General features: G+C 46.8%; 2 protein-coding genes across 2 annotated transcripts in view; one reads left to right on the top strand and one right to left on the bottom strand.

Annotated features, from left to right (window-relative positions):
* The window catches only part of ghra (growth hormone receptor a), a 74,250-nt gene extending 66,241 nt beyond the window's left edge, over window positions 1-8,009 (top strand). Inside the window, exons 6-9 of the mRNA XM_037536264.1 lie at window positions 1,138-1,291; window positions 2,853-2,943; window positions 3,457-3,526; window positions 6,415-8,009. Of these exons, the coding sequence (XP_037392161.1) occupies window positions 1,138-1,291; window positions 2,853-2,943; window positions 3,457-3,526; window positions 6,415-7,350 (1,251 nt within the window). The 3' untranslated portion in view covers window positions 7,351-8,009. The remainder of the gene's footprint in view (window positions 1-1,137; window positions 1,292-2,852; window positions 2,944-3,456; window positions 3,527-6,414) is intronic.
* Window positions 8,010-20,521: 12,512 nt separating this feature from the next.
* On the bottom strand, window positions 20,522-26,156 carry LOC108412737 (selenoprotein P). The gene is made up of 5 exons (XM_017684896.1): window positions 26,051-26,156; window positions 24,814-25,034; window positions 23,418-23,630; window positions 23,010-23,127; window positions 20,522-22,652 (listed from the first exon to the last, which is right to left on the bottom strand). The coding sequence occupies exons 2-5, from the start codon at window positions 25,014-25,016 to the stop codon at window positions 22,260-22,262; spliced, it is 927 nt and encodes a 308-aa protein (XP_017540385.2). The 5' UTR covers window positions 25,017-25,034; window positions 26,051-26,156; the 3' UTR covers window positions 20,522-22,259.

The raw sequence follows: 26,156 nt of genomic DNA, 5'->3' as shown, positions 1-26,156 counted from the left end.
GTCTAATAAGAGCCGGTTCTCCCTCAAATGATCTCAGGTTTAATAAAATGTGTTTTTCAGGTTGAAGAACGGCGGTCACTAGAAATGAAAAGGCATTTTATGTGTTAGAATTTTCTGGAATACAGTCAAACGAGTGAGCAGCGTGGATTTTCAACAAAATTCTATGAAAATGCACCAACTGGACAGCAGATTTTGACATGGCACAAAAAAATGAATGCTACAGTGAGTTTGGCAGGAGCTGGACGACCGGCTGGACGTGTGTCGGGTCACAGGCGGTGCGCATAGAGAACGTGAAGCCGTGAAATCAGTTATGAAGTGATAAATAAACCCTGTGGTGTTCCGCATGAAGCCTGTTTCATTCCGTTTGCCTCGGACATGCAGTTACTCAGATCCTCGCATCTCAGGTGAGGTCAGTGTTTTGGGACACCCTGTATTATCAGCGTAGAAATGCAGGTAAAAAGAGGAATTTTTCCAAATTTGACCTGCATGTTTTGCTTTAATGGCGCTGTTTATTTGAATACAACATTTTTAATAGTGAATAGAAACGGTGCAGAACCTTTAATATTCCTGTTCTTCCAGATTGTAAATGTGGCCCCAGGTGTTTGGACCCCACTGAACTGTAGATCCTGCTTGTTTCCGAGTAATAAACCATCTCAGACGTTCCTCCTCTGAACGTTCCTTTGTGTCCTGTTAGCACGGTGCTAAGGATGCAGCCAGCCTGACTCACATAGCAACAGTCACTAAGGGAGTCTACTTCAAACTGTTGTGTTGCTTGGCAACCGTAGCCAATGCCTCCAGCACCCTGTATCTGCTGCCAGTGTAACTGGGCTCAATGCGCACTTCAGACTGACCTGAACGGTCAGCAGGGATCGGCCTCTCACCTGAGCGGCAAACCGAGCCCACCTGAAGGTTCCTCTGCTTAAATCTGCTTCCACTGATCCGGCACACCCTCAGGAACGTCACCCAGACCTTCCGCTCCATGCATTACTAAACGGAAAGTACAGTTTAGCTGGCAGGTAAAAGGCGCCTTAGAGGAGGAGGAGATCCCCGATCCTGTGGAAAAGCTGCTCAGTGTGTTTGATGTACGTTGATCATCTCAGCGAAATGTTCTGACCCTCAGATGTTCTTGTTCTGCAGCTGGATCTGGAGAGCGGGACGCAGCAGTCCATCTACGGCCTGCAGACCGATAAGGAGTACGAGGTTCGGATTCACTGCAAAATGTCCGCCTTCCACAACTTCGGCGAGTTCAGCGACAGCATATTCGTGCACGTGGCTCCGATACCCAGCAAAGGTCAGTCTGCAGCCCCTCACAGCCAACGCGGCGCTTTACACCCGAGCGCATCGGTGCCGATACGCTGTGTCCCCTCCCGCGACCGACTCTGGGCTCGGTTGGGGGAGGAGCTCACGATCGCTGGTTTGCTTCCACGCATAAGAATTCCACCTAAATCGTGGAAATTCCATACATCACTGCATCACTTCTGGATTCTTTAAACTCCGTCAGCAGCTCCTGGTTTAACATAATGAAGTATTGATCTGATAAAGCGTAACGACAATGATGATCACCACGAGTTCCTCGAGGAGAGGCCAGGAACTGCCAAACAAACATACGGTCGTTTGACCAGAGCTGCCCAAAACTCTAACACTGGACTAATGCACTGTAATCATCCTACACCCAGTGGTGGACAGTAACCGAGTAACTAACTAACTGAGTAACTGAGTAACCGAGTAACTAACTAACTGAGTATCTGAGTAACTGAGTAACTGAGTAAATGTAATTAGTTTCTGTACTTTAGTATTTTTGGTGTATCTGTACTGAAGTTTCTCCGTTCTGGGCGACTTTTTCCTTTCACTCCACTACATTTCAGAGTCTAATATCCGACTTTTTCCTCCTACATTTTGAGAAATCTGTCGTTCCTTTTGGTTTCTGTGTGTATAAAAACGTAACATGTCAAAACGAAAGAAGCGCAAAGCCAGAGCACCAATCAGGGCCCAGCGGTCACTTTGTTTAGAGCTGGTTTTGACCTGTTGGTCATACCGACCCAGTGCAGCACGCGGTTCAACGTCAGCGCAGCAGCGTAAAACTTTGGGAGAGTCTGTTCAACATAAATGATGAACTAACCTAACTTTGTGTAAATAGAGCTCAATATAGAAATATGTCCACATATGCAGTCGAGACTGACGCGGCTTTTTTCTGAATTTCTACAAACACCATTTCATTTTATAGTAAATGAGTTTGGGCTGGTTTATGTTTATGAACAGACGCCTACAGATCAACATAGTAAAGGAGCTCATCTGTGATCCTGAGTTTAAAGCCAGTTTTTATTCAACTTAAACTTGGAACTAAGTTGTAAATAAATCTGAAACTGAAACTTTACTTGTGTGTAAAAAGTGATTTCAGAGCCACTCGGTTCTCCCTGATGGAAACTGTTTACCTTCAGTGTTTTGTGCTTCTGATCATTTTAATAGACGTCAGCGTCACTAATTAATGACGTTCTATTAAAAGACTGGTTTACCAAGAGAGACGCTGGAGGACTTTCACCTGAAATGAGTTCATGAAGCCAGTCTGGTTATAAAAATGATAACAGGACCAGATCAGAGCCAGAATTCCTCTTTTAGTACTTTTACTTTATACTTAAGTACATTTGAAGGAAATACTTTAGTACTTTTACTCAAGTGGAGGTCTAAAGGGAGGAACTTCTACTTTTACTCCAGTACATGGTCTGTGTTCTTCGTCCACGTCTGTTTGCACCTTTATCTGAAAGGAAATTAGTTCCTGATGTGTGTCCAGCGTTTGCTGTGGTCAGTGCGGCTCTTTTGTAGGAGATGGTCAGTGACGTTTCTCTCCTGTCCAGAGTCGGTGTTCCCGACGATGGTACTGCTGGTTTCTGGGGTGGTGGGTCTGCTGATCCTCCTTATGCTCGTCATCTTCTCCCAGCAGCAGAGGTGAGGAACATCTCAGCTTCATCATCACATTAAATCTAGAACTCATGCTCTTAAAGAGACAGCGCCTCAAGGGTTCTTTAGTAAAGACAGTGGTTCTGCTTGGAATCATGAACACTCAAAGAACCATGTGCATAATTAAATGGTTCTCTGCATTGTGAAATGGTTCTTCAGACTGATGGATGGATGTAATGATGGATGTAACCACACTCACAAAATAATAATAATAATAATAATAATGTGTTCTCTATAGAACCATATACAACACATTCTCCACCGATGTGAAGAACCAGCATGCAGAGAACCGATTAAGCTTGCAAATTGTTCTGGGAATGTTGATGGTTCTATGTGGAACCACTGTTAAAGGTCATTTTGAGACAAAAGTTTCCCATAAAATAATAAAATTCCCGAATATATTGAGAATCAAAATGTCCAAAATATGATAAAAATACTTTTTAATTTTTCAAGAAAAGATTTCTGCTCCTGTCGAACTAAAATTAATACGTTTGTTTTCAGGTTGATGGTGATTTTACTGCCTCCTGTTCCAGCTCCTAAAATTAAAGGGATTGATCCAGAGCTCTTAAAGGTAAACTATGCTCAGCTGAACTAACTGAACTGCCTACAGCGGTTTAGCCCCACCCATTCAGCTACAGCAGTTTAGCCCCACCCATTCAGCTACAGCGGTTTAGCCCCACCCATTCAGCTACAGCGGTTTAGCCCCACCCATTCAGCTACAGCAGTTTAGCCCCACCCATTCAGCTACAGCGGTTTAGCCCCACCCATTCAGCTACAGCGGTTTAGCCCCACCCATTCAGCTACAGCGGTTTAGCTCCACCCATTCAGCTACAGCGGTTTAGCTCCACCGTTCAGCTACAGCGGTTTAGCTCCACCGTTCAGCTACAGCAGTTTAGCCCCTCCCCTTCAGCTACAGCAGTTTAGCCCCACCATTCAGCTACAGCAGTTTAGCTCCACCATTCAGCTACAGCGGTTTAGCTCCACCATTCAGCTACAGCGGTTTAGCTCCACCCATTCAGCTACAGCGGTTTAACTCCACCGTTCAGCTACAGCGGTTTAGCTCCACCATTCAGCTACAGCAGTTTAGCCCCACCCATTCAGCTACAGCGGTTTAGCCCCACCGTTCAGCTACAGCGGTTTAGCTCCACCGTTCAGCTACAGCGGTTTAGCCCCACCATTCAGCTACAGCGGTTTAGCCCCACCGTTCAGCTACAGCGGTTTAGCTCCACCATTCAGCTACAGCGGTTTAGCTCCACCGTTCAGCTACAGCGGTTTAGCTCCACCGTTCAGCTACAGCGGTTTAGCTCCACCGTTCAGCTACAGCGGTTTAGCTCCACCGTTCAGCTACAGCGGTTTAGCTCCACCCATTCAGCTACAGCGGTTTAACTCCACCGTTCAGCTACAGCGGTTTAGCTCCACCATTCAGCTACAGCAGTTTAGCCCCACCCATTCAGCTACAGCGGTTTAGCCCCACCGTTCAGCTACAGCGGTTTAGCTCCACCGTTCAGCTACAGCGGTTTAGCCCCACCATTCAGCTACAGCGGTTTAGCTCCACCGTTCAGCTACAGCGGTTTAGCTCCACCGTTCAGCTACAGCGGTTTAGCTCCACCGTTCAGCTACAGCGGTTTAGCTCCACCCATTCAGCTACAGCGGTTTAGCTCCACCGTTCAGCTACAGCGGTTTAGCTCCACCCTTCAGCTACAGCAGTTTAGCCCCACCCATTCAGCTACAGCGGTTTAGCTCCACCGTTCAGCTACAGCGGTTTAGCTCCACCGTTCAGCTACAGCGGTTTAGCTCCACCGTTCAGCTACAGCGGTTTAGCCCACCTGTTCAGCTACAGCGGTTTAGCTCCACCCACTGTACGGTGTGTTATCGAGAGCGTTATCTCAGCCTGGTGTTGTCTTCATCGTTATCGTGATCTTGAATCCGGCAGTGATTTGAGCTGAGATGAACACACGGATCGTTCCTCTGAACACAAGCGTCCTCAGGAGCCGGTGCTGTGCTGGGTCACAGCTGTTGACCCTCTGTAGGTGTAGCTCCTGTAATTAAACATAATCGTTCCTTCGCTCTCTATTCAAATCAGCCTCAGACTCTCCACCCACAGACGAGCAGTACGCAGAGCGGACGGCGCTCTCTGATCAGAGCCTGGTGCTTCAGTGTGGAGCCGTTAGACGCTGTGTGAGAGGTGGAGAGGAGCTCTGCACGGAGCTGTGATGATGTCCTTCTTCCACACCAGCTCAGCTCAGCGTTCCTACAGCAGGCCTGAAGCTTTGACCCGTTTAAAATATGACAGATTTCACCGATACATTTCGTCAGTAAGGCGCCAGATTTATCGTCACTTTGAGAAGGTAGTGTAAACGGTGGTGGCGTGTTTGCTGATTCATAAACGAGCGTTATGGGACGTTACTGTCTCACTTATTATATTTGGTGGTTTTAATTCATAACACAGTGCAAAAAATAACGCGTGAACCGTTTTGATGGGAATTTTCCTGCTAATAAGCCGAAATGAGTTAAGTGATACTTTAACAGTTAAATTTACACATGAAAATTACATTTTACTACCAAACATTAATTTATTACGTCATTTTTTTAACATTTACCTTGATTAGCAGTGGCTGTTGTTCTGTTGTGATATCGTTTGAACTGCCCTGGTTAATCAGGTTAAATCAGCCAAGTGTTGGTGTGGGATCGGATTGCTTTAACTCTAAGAGGGGAACTCCACTTACTAACTGGTTAAAAGTGGTTCTGAGCGGTTTGGTGTGAAACGCTCTGTTCTAGATAAACTGACCGAGTCAGAGCCGTTCACAGTGGTGGTGATGGGAACCAGACGTCCCTCTAAAAGCTCCTCACAGAAAGTTCCTACATGAACTGGTTCTGAATTCACTGCCTGATGACTGAGACGCTGTTTTATGAGAGTTTAGAGAACTTCAGCTCCATTCATGGTGGAGGAGCCTGCAGTTGCTGCACTGTTCATATTAATCATGTAGCTCTTCCCTCGACAACAGCCTGCCTCTATACCATAAAGACGCGTCCGGCTTCGTGTTAATTGTCAGAAAAAGGTAAATCACCTGTTTCCATCAGGTTTAAGCTGCTAAACCTGAGCTCAGCTTTCCGCTGCGTTTCTGACGCCGTCGCTGAGCAAGGCGTTTCGCTGGATTACGTCTATAAGATGAAGCGACAGTCTAAATGAACACGTTCCGGCTGTCTGTTGTGTTTCCTCTGGCTTTTTGTTCCTATTCCAGAAAGGCAGGCGAGGAAACGGAGGTTAAATGTGTAAACCAGAGGGGATCCGTCGGCTAACACGCCACTAGAAACCCCATAGGGGGGCTAACTTGTCGTCTGAGCCTGAAACTAAATGACATACTCCAGAAGCCCCTCTGCTGTGTTCATTCACCTCCTCATGTAGCCCTTAGTAGCCAGTAACTGACCATCTGAAAATCCGGTGTGTTCTTTTCACAGAAAGGGAAGATGGACCAGCTGAACTCTCTGCTGAGCAGCCAGCACATGTACAACCAGGACACCTACCGCGAGGACCCCTGGGTGGAGTTCATCCAGCTGGACCTGGACGACGCCGGAGAGAAGAGCGGAAGTTCGGACACTCAGCGCCTGCTGGGCTTCACCCGGCCTGGCCCGAAGGGTGATGACGACTCGGGCCGCGCCAGCTGCTACGACCCGGACCTCCTGCCAGACGCCGAGGGCCTTCTGGCGGCCCACTGTGAGATGGAAGAGCACCACCCGCTGGTCAGCGAGAGCGGCCCATCCACCCCCAGCCCAGAGGCGACGGACGCGCCCTTCTTACCATTCCGGACGCAGCCTGTAGGCCAAAGCTGGATCAACATGGACTTTTACGCCCAGGTGAGTGACGTCACGCCAGCAGGGGGCGTGGTCCTGTCTCCCGGGCAGCAGAGCGAAACGCCTGGCATGAACCCGGACGAGAAGAAGAAGAAGGGAGAGGATGCAGGTGACGAGGAGGTGGAGAAGGAGAAGAAGCTGCAGCTCCTGGTGGTGGGTTCGGACGGAGGATATTCTCCAGAGGTCGTTGCCAGGCAGGTCGAGTCTAGCGCCCCCTACAGTCCTGCTCCAGAAAACGCCTACCACGCCCTTCCTCCCGAGCCTGGCGAGGAACCCCAGACCTGGAGTGTTGGGTACTTGGTGCCTGATGGAGAAGCCCAGGCACCATACTTTCTACCTGAAGCTCCGCCAGCCTCCGTGCTGCCCCCTGTCTCAGACTATACGGTAGTGCAGGAGGTGGATGGGCAGCACAGCCTTCTGCTAAACCCCTCGGCTCCACAATCACCAGCATGCCCACCGAACCCCACCAAACACCTGCCCAGCATGCCAGCCGTGCCCATGGGGTACCTCACCCCAGAGCTGTTGGAGAACCTCAGCCCGTGAACCTAAGGGCGTCTGCAGAAGCTAAAGGGCGATTGCTCGATTGTTTTTTCACCATTTATACACGGCCTTTTCATCTGTCTGCTGGAACCCAAAGTCGCGCGACGGAGAGACGCAGAACAGTCGGATTATTCCACCCAGGACCGCGTGCTGTGTTGGCTTGTTCTGATGTGCTAGTCTATTGGGGAAACGCTGTAAATGTGCCTGTTTCTGGCTGGTATTCATGCTGTTTGCCGGCACACGCAAGCGGAAATATCCCTCAGAAACGCTTTGTGCCTGAGCCTAATGAGCCATGTATTCATCCTGCGTTTTAGCGACTGGGTTTGGTTAGACGTCACAGCGCAGTACGGGATGTTTTTCGGACAGGGAGTGAGTCTAAAATGGTCTTTCATCCGTCTAGTTTTGGGCTTAATCTCAGAAAGTTAGTTTAATGCACGCACGGGTTTCAGACAAACCACTTTTGCATTAGAATTTAGGGACGTTTAGTTTTTAGCTGTGATTCAGCGGTCCCGATAAACTGGACTGAAATATTAGAGATGGCACGATACCGATACCGATACTGATACCGATACTGATACCGATACCGATACTGATACCGATACCGATACCGATACCGATACCGATACCGATACCGATACCGATACCGATACTGATACTGATACCGATACCGATACCGATACCGATGCCGATGCCGATACCGATACCGATACCGATACCGATACCGATACCGATACTGATACCGATACCGATACCGATACCGATACCGATGCCGATACCGATACCGATACCGATACCGATACCGATACTGATACCGATACTGATACCGATACCGATACTGATACCGATACCGATACTGATACCGATACTGATACCGATACTGATACCGATACTGATACGATACTTTTTTCTTTAAAAACTAATAAGCTTTATTTGCGTCTGTAATGTGAAGTTTTTGCACACAGGTGAAAGAGTAGTGTAGGGCTGAATAGCCAGCTACTCGTTTTCCATAATCTAAAGATACACAAGGCTGCTGTTATAATATGGACTATAGTTCTGTTCCACTACAAACAATTCTATTTTATTTCTACGGTTAATTCTATCAATCCTACTTCACTTCACATTCATCTCTGTTACTTCTACTATCCTACTTTACATTATGTGACTTCTACTAGTGCTACTTTCACTGATCCCACTTTCATCCAGTATTTCATCCACTTAACAATCCTACTTTACAGTCATTTTTACATCACTTCTATGAATCATGTTACTTTTACTAATCCTGCTTTACGTTACTTTACCTGACCTTTAGTAATCCTGCTTTACGTTACTTTACAGGACCTTTAGTAATCCTGCTTTACGTTACTTTACATGACGTTTACTAAGTCTGCTTTACATTACTTTACATGACCTTTACTAATCCTACTTTACGTTACTTTACATGACCTTTAGTAATCCTGCTTTACGTTACTTTACATGACCTTTACTAATCCTACTTTACATTACTTTACATGACCTTTACTAATCCTACTTTACATTACTTTACATGACCTTTAGTAATCCTGCTTTACGTTACTTTACATGACCTTTACTAATCCTACTTTACTTTCCTTAAGTTACATTATTTCTCAGATCCTGCTTTTCTTTGTGTTACTTCTACAAACCCTCATTTTTTTCTTTTTACGTAACGTTATTTCTCTCAGTACTACGTGGCTTCGCTCTACAGTACGTTACTCCTTCGGTCTTTATTTCATGCTCCTTTACGTTATTTCTACTAATCACACTTCAGCTGACGTTATTAATTCTAGTCGTAAACTTTCTTTATATCGCTTTACATGATGTTATTTCTAGCGTTCCTGCTCCGCGATGTTTCTGCTAAGTGTCCTTTGTTTCACTTTACCTTACTTTAAGTCCACTAATCTTACTCCACTTCAGTTTACGGTACATCATTTATCCTAATCATACTTCAGTTTACGTTATTTCTACTAATACGTCAGTATTTTTTTTGTAATCCTACTTTATTTAGTGTTTTCCACTCATCCTACTTCGCCTTGAGATACGTTATTTCAGCAAATCCTACTTTACTTCGCTTTACGTTGCTGTTTCTACTGATCCTACTACATTATTACGTTGGTATTCGTACTAATCCTGCTGTTTACGTTCTTTATAGTACTCCTGCTTTACTGTACTTCACGTTACAGTATTTCTGCTAATCCCACTTTGGTTTATTTCGGCTAATCCCACTTTGCTTTGGTTTATTTCTGCTAATCCCACTTTGGTTTATTTCTGCTAATCCCACTTTGGTTTATTTCTGCTAATCCCACTTTGGTTTATTTCTGCTAATCCCACTTTGGTTTGGTTTATTTCTGCTAATCCCACTTTGGTTTGGTTTATTTCTGCTAATCCCACTTTGGTTTGGTTTATTTCTGCTAATCCCACTTTGGTTTATTTCTGCTAATCCCACTTTGGTTTATTTCTGCTAATCCCACTTTGCTTTGGTCTACGTTATTATTTCAGATTGAAACTCGTTCTTATTTTCCTCCGTTATCCAGTATGTGGTATCGAATCGTTGCCGTCTCTGTAAAATATGAATCTCTACACTTTCACTGTGAAGGAAAACACTATTGCTTCGAATCAGAGCTGCTGGGAACACAGAGTTCCAGCCAAACGGACAGGATCCGGCCCATCCAGAGATCCAGGGATGAGTCATGAGTCATCTCCGTAACTCGGCGATATTTCTCTCTGACTCCGGCCTCGATCCTGTCGGAGAGTCCGATTTATTGGAGGGATTCTTTTTTACAGCACAGCAGCCACGCGGCACATTTTCAGTTTCCCTGCATCAGCCAGATTGTGTTTGGGGGTGGGAGGATGAGGGGGTGGGGGCATGGGGGGGGGCAGTGGGTCGATGCCGGAGCTGTTTGCTAATTAAAAAAGACAGAAGCTGATTTTATACAGAAGCCAAAAACGAGTGCGGCTCAGGAACGTTTGCTTAACCGAGTGATATTTGGGGGAATACATATAAATATAAATATGCGTTCATGCATTTATAGCCATGGGTTCTAGATATCTAAGCCTTTGTACTAAAGCCTCTTGTCTTAATGAACTGTGCTTAAGCCTTGCCTCGTTTGAGTCTCTACACATGGAAGAAAACGTGGACTGGATGGATTTTGTCTCTCAGCTCTCACAGCCTTTCTGCACATGTAGCAGTTTTATACTGATGAAGTGACGCTCGTCGTCATGGTGATGGCGGCTCGGAGCTGGACGCTCGCTCCCGATCATATGCACAGTGTTTAATGTTGTTAATGTTGTTGAATGTTGTTGGCACAGCCGTGTTCACCAATCAGCTGCTTTTTTACAGGGAAAATCAAACAAATCATGCGTTATTTTTTTAATCACAGCAGGAATAATAACTGGAAACCAGCAGTGCTTTAATCTTCTCCGTCTGAAACACACTTCAGAAAGTACAGGTGCCTTTCAAAGGGTTCACTGTAGAGACGTCTTTACAGTGGTGGTGATGGGAACCAGGCGTCGCCATGACTACAACACAGATATAGACACTTTATTTACCATCCAGAACCACCAGAGAACCTACACGAGTCTTCTGAGCTTATATGGAATGTCGATGATGGAAAACAATGGAAAATCTGGAATAATGAGTTTTCTTTGGCCTCACAAAATCTTCGCAAATCCATCATAAATCAGAGTCTCAGTCATCAGGCAGTGAATTCACAGCCATGTTAGAGGGGGACGTCTGGTTCCTATCACCTCCACTGTGAGCAGCTGTGACTCTAGAACTTTGTTTATGTAATGATGAAGAAACCGCACAGTGAAAGGTTCCACAAAGCCAGGAACCAGGTGCCTCTGTATTTCAGAGCGGAGTTAATTGAGTCGGCATCGTGCGACTGCGAGACCGGAGAAACGCTCGACTTTGGCGGCCGATGTAAACGTGTGTGCAAAGACGTGTTTTCATTGGGAAGTGTTTGTGTGTTTCGTGACCGTTCCTCGATGTTCTGACGTTCCGACTTTGGGCAGGAGGTCAGGAGGACGATGGGAAATACGCTGGACCAAGTGGTCCTGTGTTGAGTGTCTGTGATAGCTGTGAAAGTTTACAGCGGCGCGTAAATCAAGTTCACTTAAAACACGACGTTTTCATTTTCGCCTTGCGCCGGAATGCGTAATGCCCTGAATTTACACGCGAACACCTTCTGAGAGATTTTAGACGTCTCTGTGCTTTTATATCTCAAAAACAGTCATAATGCATTTCTACATGACCGTTTTATATCCCTTACATATAAACAGGCTGTGCCTTTAAGATTGATACATGTTAATGAGCTCTGTTTTGATTGGATGTCACATCCACAAAGCAGTTCAGGCCTACAGTGGTTTAACCACACCATTCAGCTACAGCGGTTTAGCTCCACCCATTCAGCTACAGCAGGTTAGCTCCACCCATTCAGCTACAGCAGGTTAGCTCCACCCATTCAGCTACAGCGGTTTAGCTCCACCCATTCAGCTACAACGGTTTAGCTCCACCCATTCAGCTACAGCGGTTTAGCTCCACCCATTCAGCCCACAGCTTTGACAGCCTTGTAAATGAGACACTACAGGGCGTCCAGTCAGAACAGAGCTCATTTGTGTGTGTAAGTAAGAAAGACACCGCCTGTTTAATTCTCAGGGATAAAGGCTGGAAAAGGCTGGAAAGGGATTGTGTGGGATGTCCAAAAACGTGGGATATTCCGCGTTTCCAGGCGTCGTAAGTGATCTGATGTTTTATTCGCGTTTAACTGCCGTGAACTTCACGCTTATCAAGGACACTCACGGGGCAGAGGAGCCGCGGAGAAAGTGACGCGACAGGTCGTGACGTCCAGGTCCGAAGCGAGGTCACCTGTATTTCATGGTCATTTCCGCTGCTCTAGTGAGCGAGTTTATCCCGCTTGGCCTTTTCACCGGAACCCTGGTGTCCGTATTCTTCACCGTATTTGGCCCGTGTGACACGTGGTTTATGATAAATAAGCTATATTTTGAGTTTTTAGTCGAAGCAAACTGACCGTTTTTTCAGTATTATTACGTTTTTCATTTGCATAATTACAGTAACGCTGTAACGCACTAACACTGGGTGGGCACAGCTAAGGCAGGAGATCCCCCCCGGGCGCCGCGCCACGCCCTCCCCGCCTCGCCTTACGGAGGAAGCGCTGACGGTTTTATATCCTAACAGGAATGTCTTAAAGTACCAGGGAAGCTTTTCCAGGCTGGCATCTCAAAACCTTTCCTTTGTAATTGTTTATGCTAAACACTGCGATGCTATGCTAACGGGTTTAGCTGCCAGCGCTGAAGCGGTAAACGACGTTTTTAACCGCTAAATTGTAAATGCTGCACGTGTCATTGTCATTTTGTAATTGCCACAGTGAAATTATTACAGTTATTACTGGGCAGTTCGTTTAATTCTCACGTTTAGCTCGGCGCTAAACTGATCGATGCTACGCTTTAGCACGCCCGTTTTTAATCGGTAATGCTAAACGGCCGAAAGCCACGGTTAAAATCTTTGACTTTTCCGCTGGTAGTGCTAAATAGCTCAGTGCTACAGATGCTATAGCTGGTGACACTAAATATGTAAATGTTGCAGTTAAAAAATATCAGCATTTTTAACCGTATGTGCTGATAATAATAATAATAATAATAATAATAATAATGTGGTTGGTTAGTGTAGTGGGTCACACCTCCGCCTTCTACACTGTAGACTGGGGTTCAGTGCCCCGCCTGGGTAACCAGCCTACACTACACCAATAAGAGTCCTTGGGCAAGACTCCCAACACCACCTTCACCTCCCTGTGTAAATGCGTAAATGTAAGGAGTTAGCCTGTCTGCACAGGGTGCCGGCTCTTTAACGAGGTTTATTCCGGAACGTGTGATGCAGATTTTCATTCAGACGGTTGCCTTTTATTGTCTCTGTGGGTTCGTAGCAAAGGCGGGCAGTTCGGGTCCAGAGAGTAAAAATCCTCTCCAGTGTTTTGTTCCAACCCCCTGGTTTCTGTGGTTGGCTTGCACCAGCAGCTGAGGTGCCCGGGCGGTTGGAAGAAAAACCTGGGGAGGACTTCCTCTTTCTGGACCTGACTCGCCCATCTCTGGTTCGTGAGGTCCTGCAGGAGCCCCTTCACGCCTGAAGGCCGCTGGTTTGATCGGAGGAGCTGGACGCTGATGGTTCAGCTCAGCCGTATCTCAGCAGGATCTCATGTGACTGTCGATGTCAGACGAGCTCTTTTGTCCCGAGCCGGACGAAGGCAGCTTGGACAGGAGCGTTCTCCTCCACTGCATGTCCTTCCCGTTACTGCGTGATTCTTACAGCTCATTGTGAAGACAATTGACTCGGAATGTGGAGCTCAGAATAAACAGATGCTAGTTAGCCTGCCGCTGTGTCTGTGTGTGTCTCTGCTCCGCTTTCCGTCCAGCGCTTCACCCGGAGGGGACATCGGGCCAGAACCGAGGCCCAGGAACAGCAGAACCGGAGGCAGACGAGGTTTCGTTTCTGCGGGAGGAATGCAGTTCTCCAGCTCTGCGCTCGGCCTCAGACACAGAGGAAATGCTCTGCTCGTGTTTTTGAGTTCATAGTCAGTTCCTAAAGATGTTAAAGAGCCAATTTGGCACCAGAGTCACACGCACACCCCACCCCAGCGCCCTTTAACGCTCAGCATGTGCTTCTTCAGCCGTAGCGCTGGAGCTACGAGGCTGACGTAGCCTTTTCGGTGGAAATCGAAGCCGGAACTGCATAATAATTCGTCGCTGCTCGTGATTTGGAGTTTGTGATCAAACCCTAAAGATATTAAAGCGCTAGTTTGGCCTCTGATGACCTCTATGATGACCTCTGGCTGCGGCCGCTTCTTTAGCTGCGAGGCTAATGTGGCTAACCTGGCCTTTTCAGTGGAACCGCATTCACGTTTGTTTGATCACAAAACTCAAACACACTTAAAGGTATTAAAGCGCTGGTGTGTCACCGGAGTCACACACACAGCCCACCCCAGCGCCCTTTAACGCTCAGCGCGTGCTTCTTTAGCCGTAGCGCTGGAGCTGCGACATCTGGCTGCTGCCCTCCATTCGCGCTGAGCTGTTCCTCCACCACGGATTACAGACCAGTCCCGCGTGCCGTGTCCCTTTCGGAGCGCATTCCCAGCACAACAGGAAGCTGGTGTTCTGCAGGCGCGCTGTCGTAACGACCCCACGCCGCGGAGCGCGGCAGAGAGGGTCCGCTAATTCAGCACCGTGGGAGTTCGGCTCGGCTCCAATATTGGAGTCATGCCGGGGAGAGGAGTGGGTGCATTACGGAGTTCAGGCCAACGCAGCCGGAGCGGCGAGCTGAGGGAGCTATCGGGCTCATCCCGCGCTCATCCCGCGCTCCGCTAAGTGGCTCGACAGGCGGCTGGAAGCAGCTGACGACCAAAGCAGATCAGCTAATTAGCCGGCGCGGGCGCGCTTAGCAGTGCGGCGTGGGGCTGATTGAATGCGAGGAGGCCTCTCACGCTCTCCACCTCTCAGGACATTGCAGGTAATTGCCCATAAGCCTCAGCTCCTCTGTAATGGATCTTCAGGCCAATTAGGCTCATCAAGCCGCCCACTCCGGCCTTTTTATCGCCTCGCTGTGCTTGCTGACCTGTCCTCTGTCCGAAGGGGCGACAGGCAGGCCTGTAAAGTGAAGTTACACAGGTTACACTGCATGTGCTGGGGTGGACAAAATAACAGAAACACCCCGTGGAAAGAGATGTCTGACTTCTCTGTAACAGGTGAGTCGCACCTGACCGACGTGTTCATGAGCACTGTGTGACCTCACAACATCATAATGAGGTGGTTTTTGAACAGAATGGCTTCTGAAGAGGCTTTAATGGTCAGCCCACAAATCCAACACCACAAAACACGCAACATTCCCGCAAGAACTGAGGAAAACTGACCTGGATCAGAGTTAAAGGGTCCATATCAGGGTTTATTAAAGGGTTTATATCATAATTAAAGGCCTGGATCAGAGTTAAAGGGTCCATATCAGGGTTTATTAAATGGTTTATATCATAATTAAAGGCCTGGATCAGAGTTAAAGGGTCCATATCAGGGTTTATTAAATGGTTTATATCATAATTAAAGGCCTGGATCAGAGTTAAAGGGTCCATATCAGGGTTTATTAAAGGGTTTATATCATAATTAAAGGCCTGGGTCAGAGTTAAAGTGTCCATATCAGGGTTTATTAAAGGGTTTATATCATAATTAAAGGTCTGGATCAGAGTTAAAGGGTCCATATCAGGGTTTATTAAAGGGTTTATATCATAATTAAAGGCCTGGGTCAGAGTTAAAGTGTCCATATCAGGGTTTATTAAAGGGTTTATATCATAATTAAAGGTCTGGATCAGAGTTAAAGAGTCCATATCAGGGTTTATTAAAGGGTTTATATCATAATTAAAGCCCTGGATCAGAGTTAAAGAGTCCATATCAGGGTTTATTAAAGGCTTTATATCATAATTAAAGGTCTGGATCAGAGTTAAAGGGTCCATATCAGGGTTTATTAAAGGGTTTATATCATAATTAAAGGTCTGGATCAGAGTTAAAGGGTCCATATCAGGGTTTATTAAAGGGTTTATATCATAATTAAAGGCCTGGATCAGAGTTAAAGGGTCCATATCAGGGTTTATTAAAGGGTTTATATCATAATTAAAGGCCTGGATCAGAGTTAAAGAGTCCATATCAGGGTTTATTAAAGGGTTTATATCATAATTAAAGGTCTGTAACAGAGTTAAAGGGTCCATATCATATTTAAAGGCCTGGATCAGAGTTAAAGAGTCCATATCAGGGTTTATTAAAGGGTTTATATCATAATTAAAGGCCTGGATCAGAGTTAAAGGGTCCATATCAGGGTTTATTAAATGGTTTATATCATAATTAAAGGCCTGGATCAGAGTTAAAGGGTCCATATCAGGGTTTATTAAAGGGTTTATATCATAATTAAAGGTCTGGATCAGAGTTAAAGATCAAATCAAATCATATCAAATCAAATTTATTTATATAGCGCTTTTTACAACTGATGTTGTCACAAAGCAGCTTTACAAAAATGGGAATCACAGCACAGAGAATCAGACAAAACACTGAACATAATATACAGAATATACAGAACCCCCGTGAGCGCTGAGGCAAGGAAAAACTCCCTCAGAGCTGGAGGAGGAAGAAACCTCGGGAGGACCAAGACTCACATCTAAAGGGGGGACCATCCTACCACTGGTCAGACAACTTATAAGTTAAACATTGAAAAGTCAATTTTACATCCACGCAGTTCTAATATAAAGAGTCCATATCAGGGTTTATTAAAGGGTTTATATCATAATTAAAGGTCTGGATCAGAGTTAAAGGGTCCATATCAGGGTTTATTAAAGGGTTTATATCATAATTAAAGGCCTGGGTCAGAGTTAAAGAGTCCATATCAGGGTTTATTAAAGGGTTTATATCATAATTAAAGGTCTGGATCAGAGTTAAAGGGTCCATATCAGGGTTTATTAAAGGGTTTATATCATAATTAAAGGTCTGGATCAGAGTTAAAGGGTCCATATCAGGGTTTATTAAAGGCTTTATATCATAATTAAAGGCCTGGATCAGAGTTAAAGGGTCCATATCAGGGTTTATTAAAGGCTTTATATCATAATTAAAGGCCTGGATCAGAGTTAAAGGGTGCATATCAGGGTTTATTAAAGGAGTTATATCCCTTTAATAAACCCTGATAGACAGATAGATAGACAGACTTCATTAAGCCCAAAAGAACTTGTAGAGTTACAGCAGCAATGAAAGGGACTATGAATGACAGAGGTTATTAAATCACAGTTATAAGTGCAGCTGTAATGGTGAGCCAGTCAGCTCTGTGCGTCTCTATTAGAGCAATAAATATTAATACTTTAATACAAATTATAGTTTTAAAGAGGTCTTACTGCTTTACGTTCAGCTCAAAAACTGCTAAATAATATACGTCAAAATCATTTATGTCCAAACTATACGTCAGAACGATTAACGTCCAGCAGGCCCGACTCGAACGCCACTAACTGCTGTTGAACTCCACGGCGGAGGGGCCGAGGCTGCTGTGTCTGACCAGCGCTCTGAGCGCCTGCATCCACACAGGTTCACGCGAGGAGCAGCGCGGAAGATCGTTCCTCCCAAACGGGGGAGGAATAAAACATCAGCGTGCAGAAAATCCCGAAATCACTTACTAACCTTTCAAGAACGTGAGGAAAGCAAGGAAAGCCAGATCTCATTGACCTTCATCTCCACATCATGTAGACTTCATTCTGAGACAGTGAAATTGTTACACGGATCATTCCGGTGATCATTGCTTTGGGATACTAAGTCAACGTGGTGAGAGAATAAGTCGTTATTTCGAGATATCAAGTCAGTACTTGGAGAATTCAGGTCTTTTATTTTAACACAGTCGTTATTTGGAGACATGAAGTAAAAGTTTGATAGAAGACGTCATAATTATGGCATCATAAATCATTTCAGGACAGTTGATTTCCATATGGTCAGAAAAGTCATTCTGATTTATTATTTATAGTTATATGGTCTGTTTTAAGACACTGTGACAGGATATTGAGAAAAGCGTCTGTCTTCCAAGCCATGAAGACCGAACGTTGAGGTTTATGCTGATATATTCCCTGATTGGAGGAGCTATTCCAGGTCACTGCCGCAGCGTGTCATTATTGTAAAGTACTAAATGAAATGTTGGGGAAACGAGTGTTTGTTCCGAGGCTGTGCGGCGGAGAGAGAGCAGGTGATGTTTCTCCTCCACCTGGCAGGAATGGGCTTCTATGGAAAACAGTAATATAATGTTTTATCAGCTATTAAAGTGGATTTATGAGGGAGCTGGCGGCCCATCTCGGCTCCGCGGGATTATATAACGCCAGGCCGAGTTTCATCTCCCCCGTGTTCTGATATGATAACAGCTCTGCAGGCCCCGTCCGCCAGGCGTAAACACCTCGGAGCTGCTCTGGGGTGAAAAGTGAACTTTCTCAAGAGGTCCTGAGGTTTTTTAGGATTTTCTTGAGGAAGCGTCCAACATCTCAGTGTTCGGCACGGTTTGGGACTCCACGGACTCCTTATGAGACAGGTCATGTTGGTGTTTCTGTTATTTTGTCCACTCACTGGTCTCTTATTTCCTGCTGCACTGTGTGACCTCAGAACATCATAATAAGGTGGTTTCCGAACAGAATGGCTCCAAAAGAGGCGTAATGGTCAGGCCACAAATCCGCCATGAAAAACCACACAATTCCCTAAAGAACTGAGAAAAACGGACCCAAAACCGAGGCCACACATGGAAAAACTGCACTGGCAAAGCTTAAAGACCTGACCCGGAAATTAAAGGGTCCATATCAGGGTTAAGGGGCTGTAATTAAAGGGCTCGTTTCAGAATTGAAGGTCTGAACTTTCTTAAGAGATCCTGAGGTTTTTCTTGAGGAAGCGTCCAACATCTCAGTGTTCGGACAGTTTGGGACTCCACGGACTCCTTCTGAGCCAGGTAATGCTTGTGTTTCTGTTATTTTGTCCACTCCCGGGTGTTTTATTTACTGAGGGACACAGGGAGAGAGCGAGACGTGAAACAGGCCAGTCAGATCAAATATCACGTATGAAATGCTCCTCGTGCTCCACCATGAAGGACCTGAGAGAAGAAACTGGACCTGAACTTAATGGTCAGCAGATCCGACCACCCAGTAAACACTACAGACAGGCGGATCTCTCTCCCTGCCTCCGCTTCCGGTGGGGCTCGTGCAGGGGCTGCAGGCAGCGCGCGGAAAAAGGGGCTGAGGGCGTCACCTGGTGGTGACGGACCGAACTGCAGCGCAGGCCTGAGGCCTAAGGCCAAAACTCAAACCAGCAGCAGCTGCAGGGGAACTGCTCAGGGAACTTTGAGTCATCAGAAGAAAAGTAAACGCTCTCATAAGGCGAAAAGGAAAAGTGGGTCAAAACAACAGAAATGTAAAAATTACATAACGACTAAATCTCAGTTTTCAGTATCGAGGCACAGCAAGTTACATACATAGAAGCAAAATGATCGAGAAAGACGCCGTTAAAAATAATAAAAATAAAAATAAAGTACTTCAAAGTTACAAAGTACAACAGCTTAATAGAGAATTCCACAAAATTCCACTTTAATTAAGTGGTTAAGATGTCCTCAGATCCCCAGAGCCGACAGTCCATAACTGGGCGCCGTGGATAGGGCTGCCCACCGCTCCGGGCAAGTGTGCTCACTGCCCCCTAGTGTGTGTGTTCATTAGTGTGTGTGTGATGTTTCACTTCACGGATGGGTTAAATTTCCCTGTTGTGGGACAAATAAGGGTCACTTAACCTTAAAACTTAATCTTAATTCAGAGAGGTTCTGCGTTCTAGATAGACTTGTCTAGACCGAGTCAGAGCCGTTCACAGTGGTGGTGATGGGAACCAGACGTCCCTCTAAAAGCTCCTCACAGAAAGTTCCTACATGAACTGGTTCTGAATTCACTGCCTGATGACTGAGACGCTGTTTTATGAGAGTTTAGAGAACTTCAACTCCATTCATGGTGGAGGGAGACATGCAGGGCGCTGTGCGGCAAAATAGTCCCCAAAGAAAACTCATTATTCCAGATTTTCCACTGTTTTCCATCATCAACATTCCATGATGTAAAAATCAGAACATTTGGAGCTCATCTGAGATCTTCCGGCAGGTCATAGCACCTAAAAGGTTCCCTCTGCTGTGATAAGTTTAACGTTGTAACGGTGGCAGAACACACATCAGATACAGCACGTTCTCCATCAAGCTGAAGAACCGATTCACCAGACAACCATTTAATCATGCAAAGGGTTCTTAGTAGAACTCATGGATCTGAGAACCATTCCCTTTACTAAAGAACCCTTAAAGAAACATCTGCTAATTTTATTATTTTTTTTATTATTATTATTATGACAGCAGATCAGATCAGTGTTCCATATATCCAGACACGATGCCTGAAAACAGTAAAACTCTCAGATTTTCAGACGGAATCCAATCGAGTATTTTTGTCTTTCCTAAAAGAAAGAAGGGGGGTAAAAGAAGGGGGGGTCTCTAACTTTTTCACAGCACCGTGGGTGTCCCACCTTGCCTGAACTGAGAGTGAAGCAGAGAGTGAGGCAGCGTTCACTGATTTGAGACACAGACTTCATACAAATCCGTCTTTATTGCAGAAAAAAGTTTCTTTCACATCGTTTTACACTCGTTTGTCCCTCCGAGCCCAACAGCAACAACATTTCTCATACAGTTTATCGGGTTTTCCAGCTTAAAGAGGTTTTCCAGAACACCTTCATTAAGTATTCGAAATGTTTTCGCTCCTCCCTCTCGTCCCTCTCGTCCCTCTCGTCCCTCGACGTGTTGCTAATCACAGTGTAGAGCAGTAACCGTGTCTAATGCCCTCGTACTGCATTGAGACTAATAACGCTTTCCCAGTGTTCAGCGTGCAATATCACACCTTTATATCTGCTTTATTAACTGAGGCCTACTGACTGCACTGCATTATAAATGACATATATCTACTGCACTGCACCGAACCGACCGAACTCAAATGCGTTCATCACTTCCACATGAATAAAGTCCACTGTATCAACACGGACCTGTGGGTTTACTCGCCGTTTGCGCTAATTAAGTTGACGCAATGTCGTCCGTTCACGTGGAAACACTGGTCACATTTGAATGAAGTGGATTCACTGCAGGTAAATCTACTAAAGCAGCATCTCGGATTACATTTGCTTACTATACTATGTGCTGCATCTGCTAGCGTATCATAAAAACCTGAAGTTTAAAAGAAGTCGAGCTGGTGTTCGAAGCTCGTGAGTGCGGCGCGTTGCCTGGTCTTCCCTCTCCTCTCTGATTGGCTGAAGATCAGACAGGCGCCACTAGTATGTAGTTTCTGCGCCTGGCCTCATGGAAGCCAATCAGAGCTAATCGGGGAGGAAACAACAGCGGCATCACCGCACGGGACACTCAGTACGCGGCAGCGGGCCGAACCGACGGCTCAGAGTAGCACGCATTAACTATGTACCGACTTTGTGACTTAGTCTGCGTTCACCACTGGCTGCGTAGTGAATTAACATGTATCTGATATTGATTAATAGTTCATAAGAGCGCAGGCGTTCAGCACCAGCTGTGCCCAGAGCTACTCAGCACAAAGCCAAGGATAAACGCTGCTGCGATGAACTGCTAGCCGATGTCAGATTCACGATAACCTGTACAGTCAGAGTTAAACGCATTTTGAACTGTTTACTGATATGAAATTCATCCTGATTGAATTTTCCATCCTTGGTCCACGTCATGGTAATCATGCTGTTGTTCGTGTTGGCTCAGCTCAGAGTCAGTGCTGTGCTGCTTTGAACCGTTAAATGCATCTGAGCCATTCAAAAGAAACTATCGTGAATGGATCTCATCACCCAGGTTTTGTTGTCACTGGCCTGGCAGCATCGTTTGCTTGTTTGACTCTGTCGCTGCGGCGCACTGAGGTGTCAGTACTAATTGGTTCTTACTGGAGCGCTGGACGCTGCAGGGGTGATGTTACCGCAGCCCATCTGAATGTGGGCAGGAGGATAAAAGCAGGGTGTGTCCCTGCTTAGACCTCCTGTCACACTCATTGGCTGTCCCCCGCAGATCAGGCTCAGGCTGGCTGTGGCGACCGTCAGTCGGCCACGGCGGCGGAGCGTCACTGTCAGGTTTCCCTGATGTGATTATCGGCCGCCGTCAGCCCCTGTCACTGTCAGGAGGCGGCGAGCGGCTCCTCGCAGTGTCAGAGAGCGGCCGGAGCGTCGGACTGACCGTCGATCAGCCGCCGTCAGTGTCAGCATCAGCTGCCGGCGGGGGACAGCGCCCCCTGCTGTCAGCTGAACAGGACCTTTCACCTGGAGCGCTTGGCTCATGGCTGCTGCATCGCCAGGGGGTTCCTTGCTTCTACTTGATCGAAGACAAGCCCCAGGTCAACCTGCCCCAAATCCACATGTTTGTGAGCTACCTGTGGGTGGCCTAAATCTACCTGACCCCTCTGCACCTGGCTAACAACAACCTGACCCTGGTGGCCATGCTGGTGATCGGAGTCATCATGACTGTGCGTTCCCCCACTGCCATGGTGACCTCTGTGTTGACCTCTTTGGTGGCCATGGTGACCTCCATGGTGACCTCCATGGTGACTGTGGTGACCGTGACCTATCCCAGGTGAGTGGCTATGCCCTGCCTCCCCCTCTTCTGCTCTGGGAGTTTCCTCTTCAGGCTTTTCTTCGGCCGTGGTGTTGCACTCCTGGGGAACGGAGCTCTGCAACAGGCAGCACAACAATTCACACGAGTTATGAAACGCTACACATCGTTTCTGACAAAAGCTTTTTAAGACCGTCTGTCAGCTGATTGCACAATGCCTGCTGTTCTTTACAGCATGTGACCATTTAATAATGAATGGACCAGCAAGGCAAGTTTCAGAGAACCGTGGTTTTCTACACAATAAAGACAAGCTGTCCGAGTTCAGTGTTTACATTCTGTCCACTTTAATACTTGAAAATCTCAAACGCAGTAAGTTTCAAAACAGTTTCTAACATTTTCGCCTTGAGAAGAAATTGACACATCAATTTTACTGATTATACTTTACAAAAGAAGCACATGCTGTGCTGTGGTTCACCTCCATCGTGCATTCTCCACAGATTCCATCACAGTAGGTCCTTCTGATGGCGTCCTCCACGTACGGCTGACTCAGGATGGTGTAGGGTAGTGACAGGTGATGCGTAAGACGACCACATCTGAACAAAAACAAGACAAATGCAGTCGCTAAAACTCAGTCACTATAGCTACTGAATAAATTACAGTAGCTAATTAATAATTCACAGTGGATACTGAATAATTCATAGTAGTTACTGAATAATTCATAGTAGTTACTCATTAATTCATAGTGGATACTGAATAATTCATAGTAGATAATCATTCAGTCATTATCTAATTGTTTTATTGAAGGATGGCTTTATGCTAATAAACACACCCTTGCTAATAATCCTAGAGCTAATAAGCTAAGGTGTTAGCAGTGGAAGCTAACCTGTCATAGATCTGAAAGTCGTCCTTCGCCACGTTGGCTATTTGCCAAACGTCCGGTGTCTCCGGTTCCTGGCCGTAGAGGGTGATGCTTTCAGAAAGCCTCTGCGCCAGGAGGGGATGCAGCCGCCGGGAACTCTCATCCTGGCTGTTCACCACGATGTATGTGATGTTAGCGTATCCCACCTTCTCCAGCTTCAGGCGCAGGCCGTCCAGTCTGTGCGGTCAAAGCGAAAGTTTGTTGGAAAATTTGCTCCAAATGTTTGCCGACCGGCAAAGACGTGTTTGGCGTCTGAAGGTCTTTAGTTTCAGAGCTTTGAGGCTAATGTAGACAACAAGTAATGGAAGTTTATTTTTCCACCAACAGGCGCTTTTATCACGAAAGCTAAGCTAACACGTACACATCCTGGCCGGCTCCAGTGAAGGAACACCTGCTCCCCGCTGAGCGCCCCGCGCTCCCGGAGCCCGACAGCTTTAGAGGGAAGGGAAAACTGTTCCTCTGGAAGCGGCTGAAGCAGCGACTTTAAACCACAAACCACAGGACAACGTGACTCAGCAGCACCGAAGCGCTGACGCTCTTTTACTCCGCACGACAAACTTTATTCCTTTATTAACTTCACAAACAGCCGGAACACTTCAGCAAGCTGGACATGCGCCACTCCGCGGTGAAAACCTCCAGCACAAAACACAGATCTGTGAAAAGGGCCTCCCAGCGTGGCGCTAACTGACGTGAAGCTGACGTCCTGTTTACCCGCTTCTTATTAGAACTGTCCGTTCCACCTTAAATAGTGCAGCAGTTACTTTCTGACATCTGCAATTAAGGTGGAACAGACAGGTTGAATAGGAAGGTGGTGGATTGGAAGCTTCAGCTTCGGCTTTGGGCTTCACATCCACGGCGTTTGGCGTGAAGTACAAAGACAATTGTGTAGATTCGATTTTTCCAGGAATCATTCCTCAAAGTAAACATGTGACACGGACACAGCTGAACTCAGAGGACAGCCTCTTTCACAATCTGACCGCGGATAGGTCATGGAAGGTAATGTGTGGACAGCAGTGTGGAGTGCGTCATACTGGTGTCACCCTGTTCTTCAGTGGTCAGGACCCCCATGGACCCTCACAGAGCAGGTACTATTTGGGTGGTGGATCATTCTCAGCACTGCAGTAACACTGACGTGGTGGTGGTGTGTTAGTGTGTGTTGTGCTGGTCTGAGTGGCTTTAAACACTGTGTCCACTCACTGTCCACTCTATTAGACACTCCTACTGAAGAACAGGGTAACAGAGTATCAGAGAAACAGATGGACTACAAACTGTAACTGTAAGTGCAGCTATACAGTAAGTGGAGCTGATAAAGTGGACAATGAGTGTAGAAACGAGGAGGTGGACACTAGTGTGCACTTACCTGGACGCCTGCACCAGGCAGAACAATCAGCTGGCCTGGAGATAGGCCACCACGGTCACTCGGCCGAGGCTCTCCTTCAGCGGCTCCATCTCTCCGATCTTCCACTCGGCCGCAGCTTTACAGCGGGCTCCATCAGACTCGCTCTCTGCGCTGGAGCCCCCCAGCACGCAGAGAGCCAGGGCCACACTGAGCCCCGCCCACATCTCTGCCCCCTGCAGACCCTACACACACACACAGACACACATGCACATACACAGACACGCGGACACACGCATAGACACACACACAGGCAATGTGTGAGTTTAGCATTAGCTTTAAAGCTAACTGGCTGGTTTAGCTCCATTAGTTTAGTTGAGAAATGACCTTTGACCCCTGTCACCCGGAGCACCTCACATTGGGTATACTGTGATTAGCGAGGCCTAGCAACGCTAAGGAGCCCCGCTGGTGACATCCCATAAAATACAAATAATGCGTGGCCACAGCTTATTAACATGTGGGAATGAGAACTATTTTAACGTGCGCACCCGCCGTGCCGCGCCACTCTGCGCTGTGTTTGCGCTGTTTTAAAACGTGCCCACCCGCCGTGCCGCGCCACTCTGCGCTGTGTTTGCGCTGTTTTAAAACGTGCCCACCCGCCGTGCCGCGCCACTCTGCGCTGTGTTTGCGCTGTTTTAAAACGTGCCCACCCGCCGTGCCGCGCCACTCTGCGCTGTGTTTGCGCTGTTTTAACGTGCGCACCCGCCGTGCCGCGCCACTCTGCGCTGTGTTTGCGCTGTTTTAAAACGTGCCCACCCGCCGTGCCGCGCCACTCTGCGCTGTGTTTGCGCTGTTTTAACGGTCGTGCACCGCCTTGTCTCTCCGCCTGTGTTCGTGTTGAACTGTCCGCGTCTTTAGTCCCTGATGAAGCTTATTATTCATTACGCAGCGTCCAGTGTTTATAGTCCTAAGCTCGAACCACTAATGATGCGCTTCTCCTGCCACTGTTTAGCCTTGTTATTGTTTACTGTTTACTGTTTATTCCTGGCCTAAACGCGCACGCGGGGCGTCAGGGAAGAATCCTGGGTGTCTCTGTAACGCCGGCGGCCTGTCTGGCTCAGTTAGGCACTCGGCTTGGTCAGAAGCGCTGATAATGTCCGGCTCGCAGGGCCGAACCCCCAGAGTTCTCCGCAGGTTTTATTCTAACGTGTTGCTCGTCCTGTTTCCTCCAGTAAAAGCAGTAAAAGAGCTGTAATCTTACTTGTTTTGTCCCGGAATCCTCTCTGTAGGTCTCCTCCGCAGCTGTTTCAGATAAACTGTCCCTCCTCCTCCTCCTCCTCCTCCTCCTCCCCTGTTATTTATACTGA

Source organism: Pygocentrus nattereri, chromosome 29, assembly GCF_015220715.1.
Source record: "Pygocentrus nattereri isolate fPygNat1 chromosome 29, fPygNat1.pri, whole genome shotgun sequence".
In the NCBI taxonomy this organism is placed as follows: domain Eukaryota; kingdom Metazoa; phylum Chordata; class Actinopteri; order Characiformes; family Serrasalmidae; genus Pygocentrus; species Pygocentrus nattereri.
This window is presented reverse-complemented; position numbering and strand designations above follow the sequence as displayed.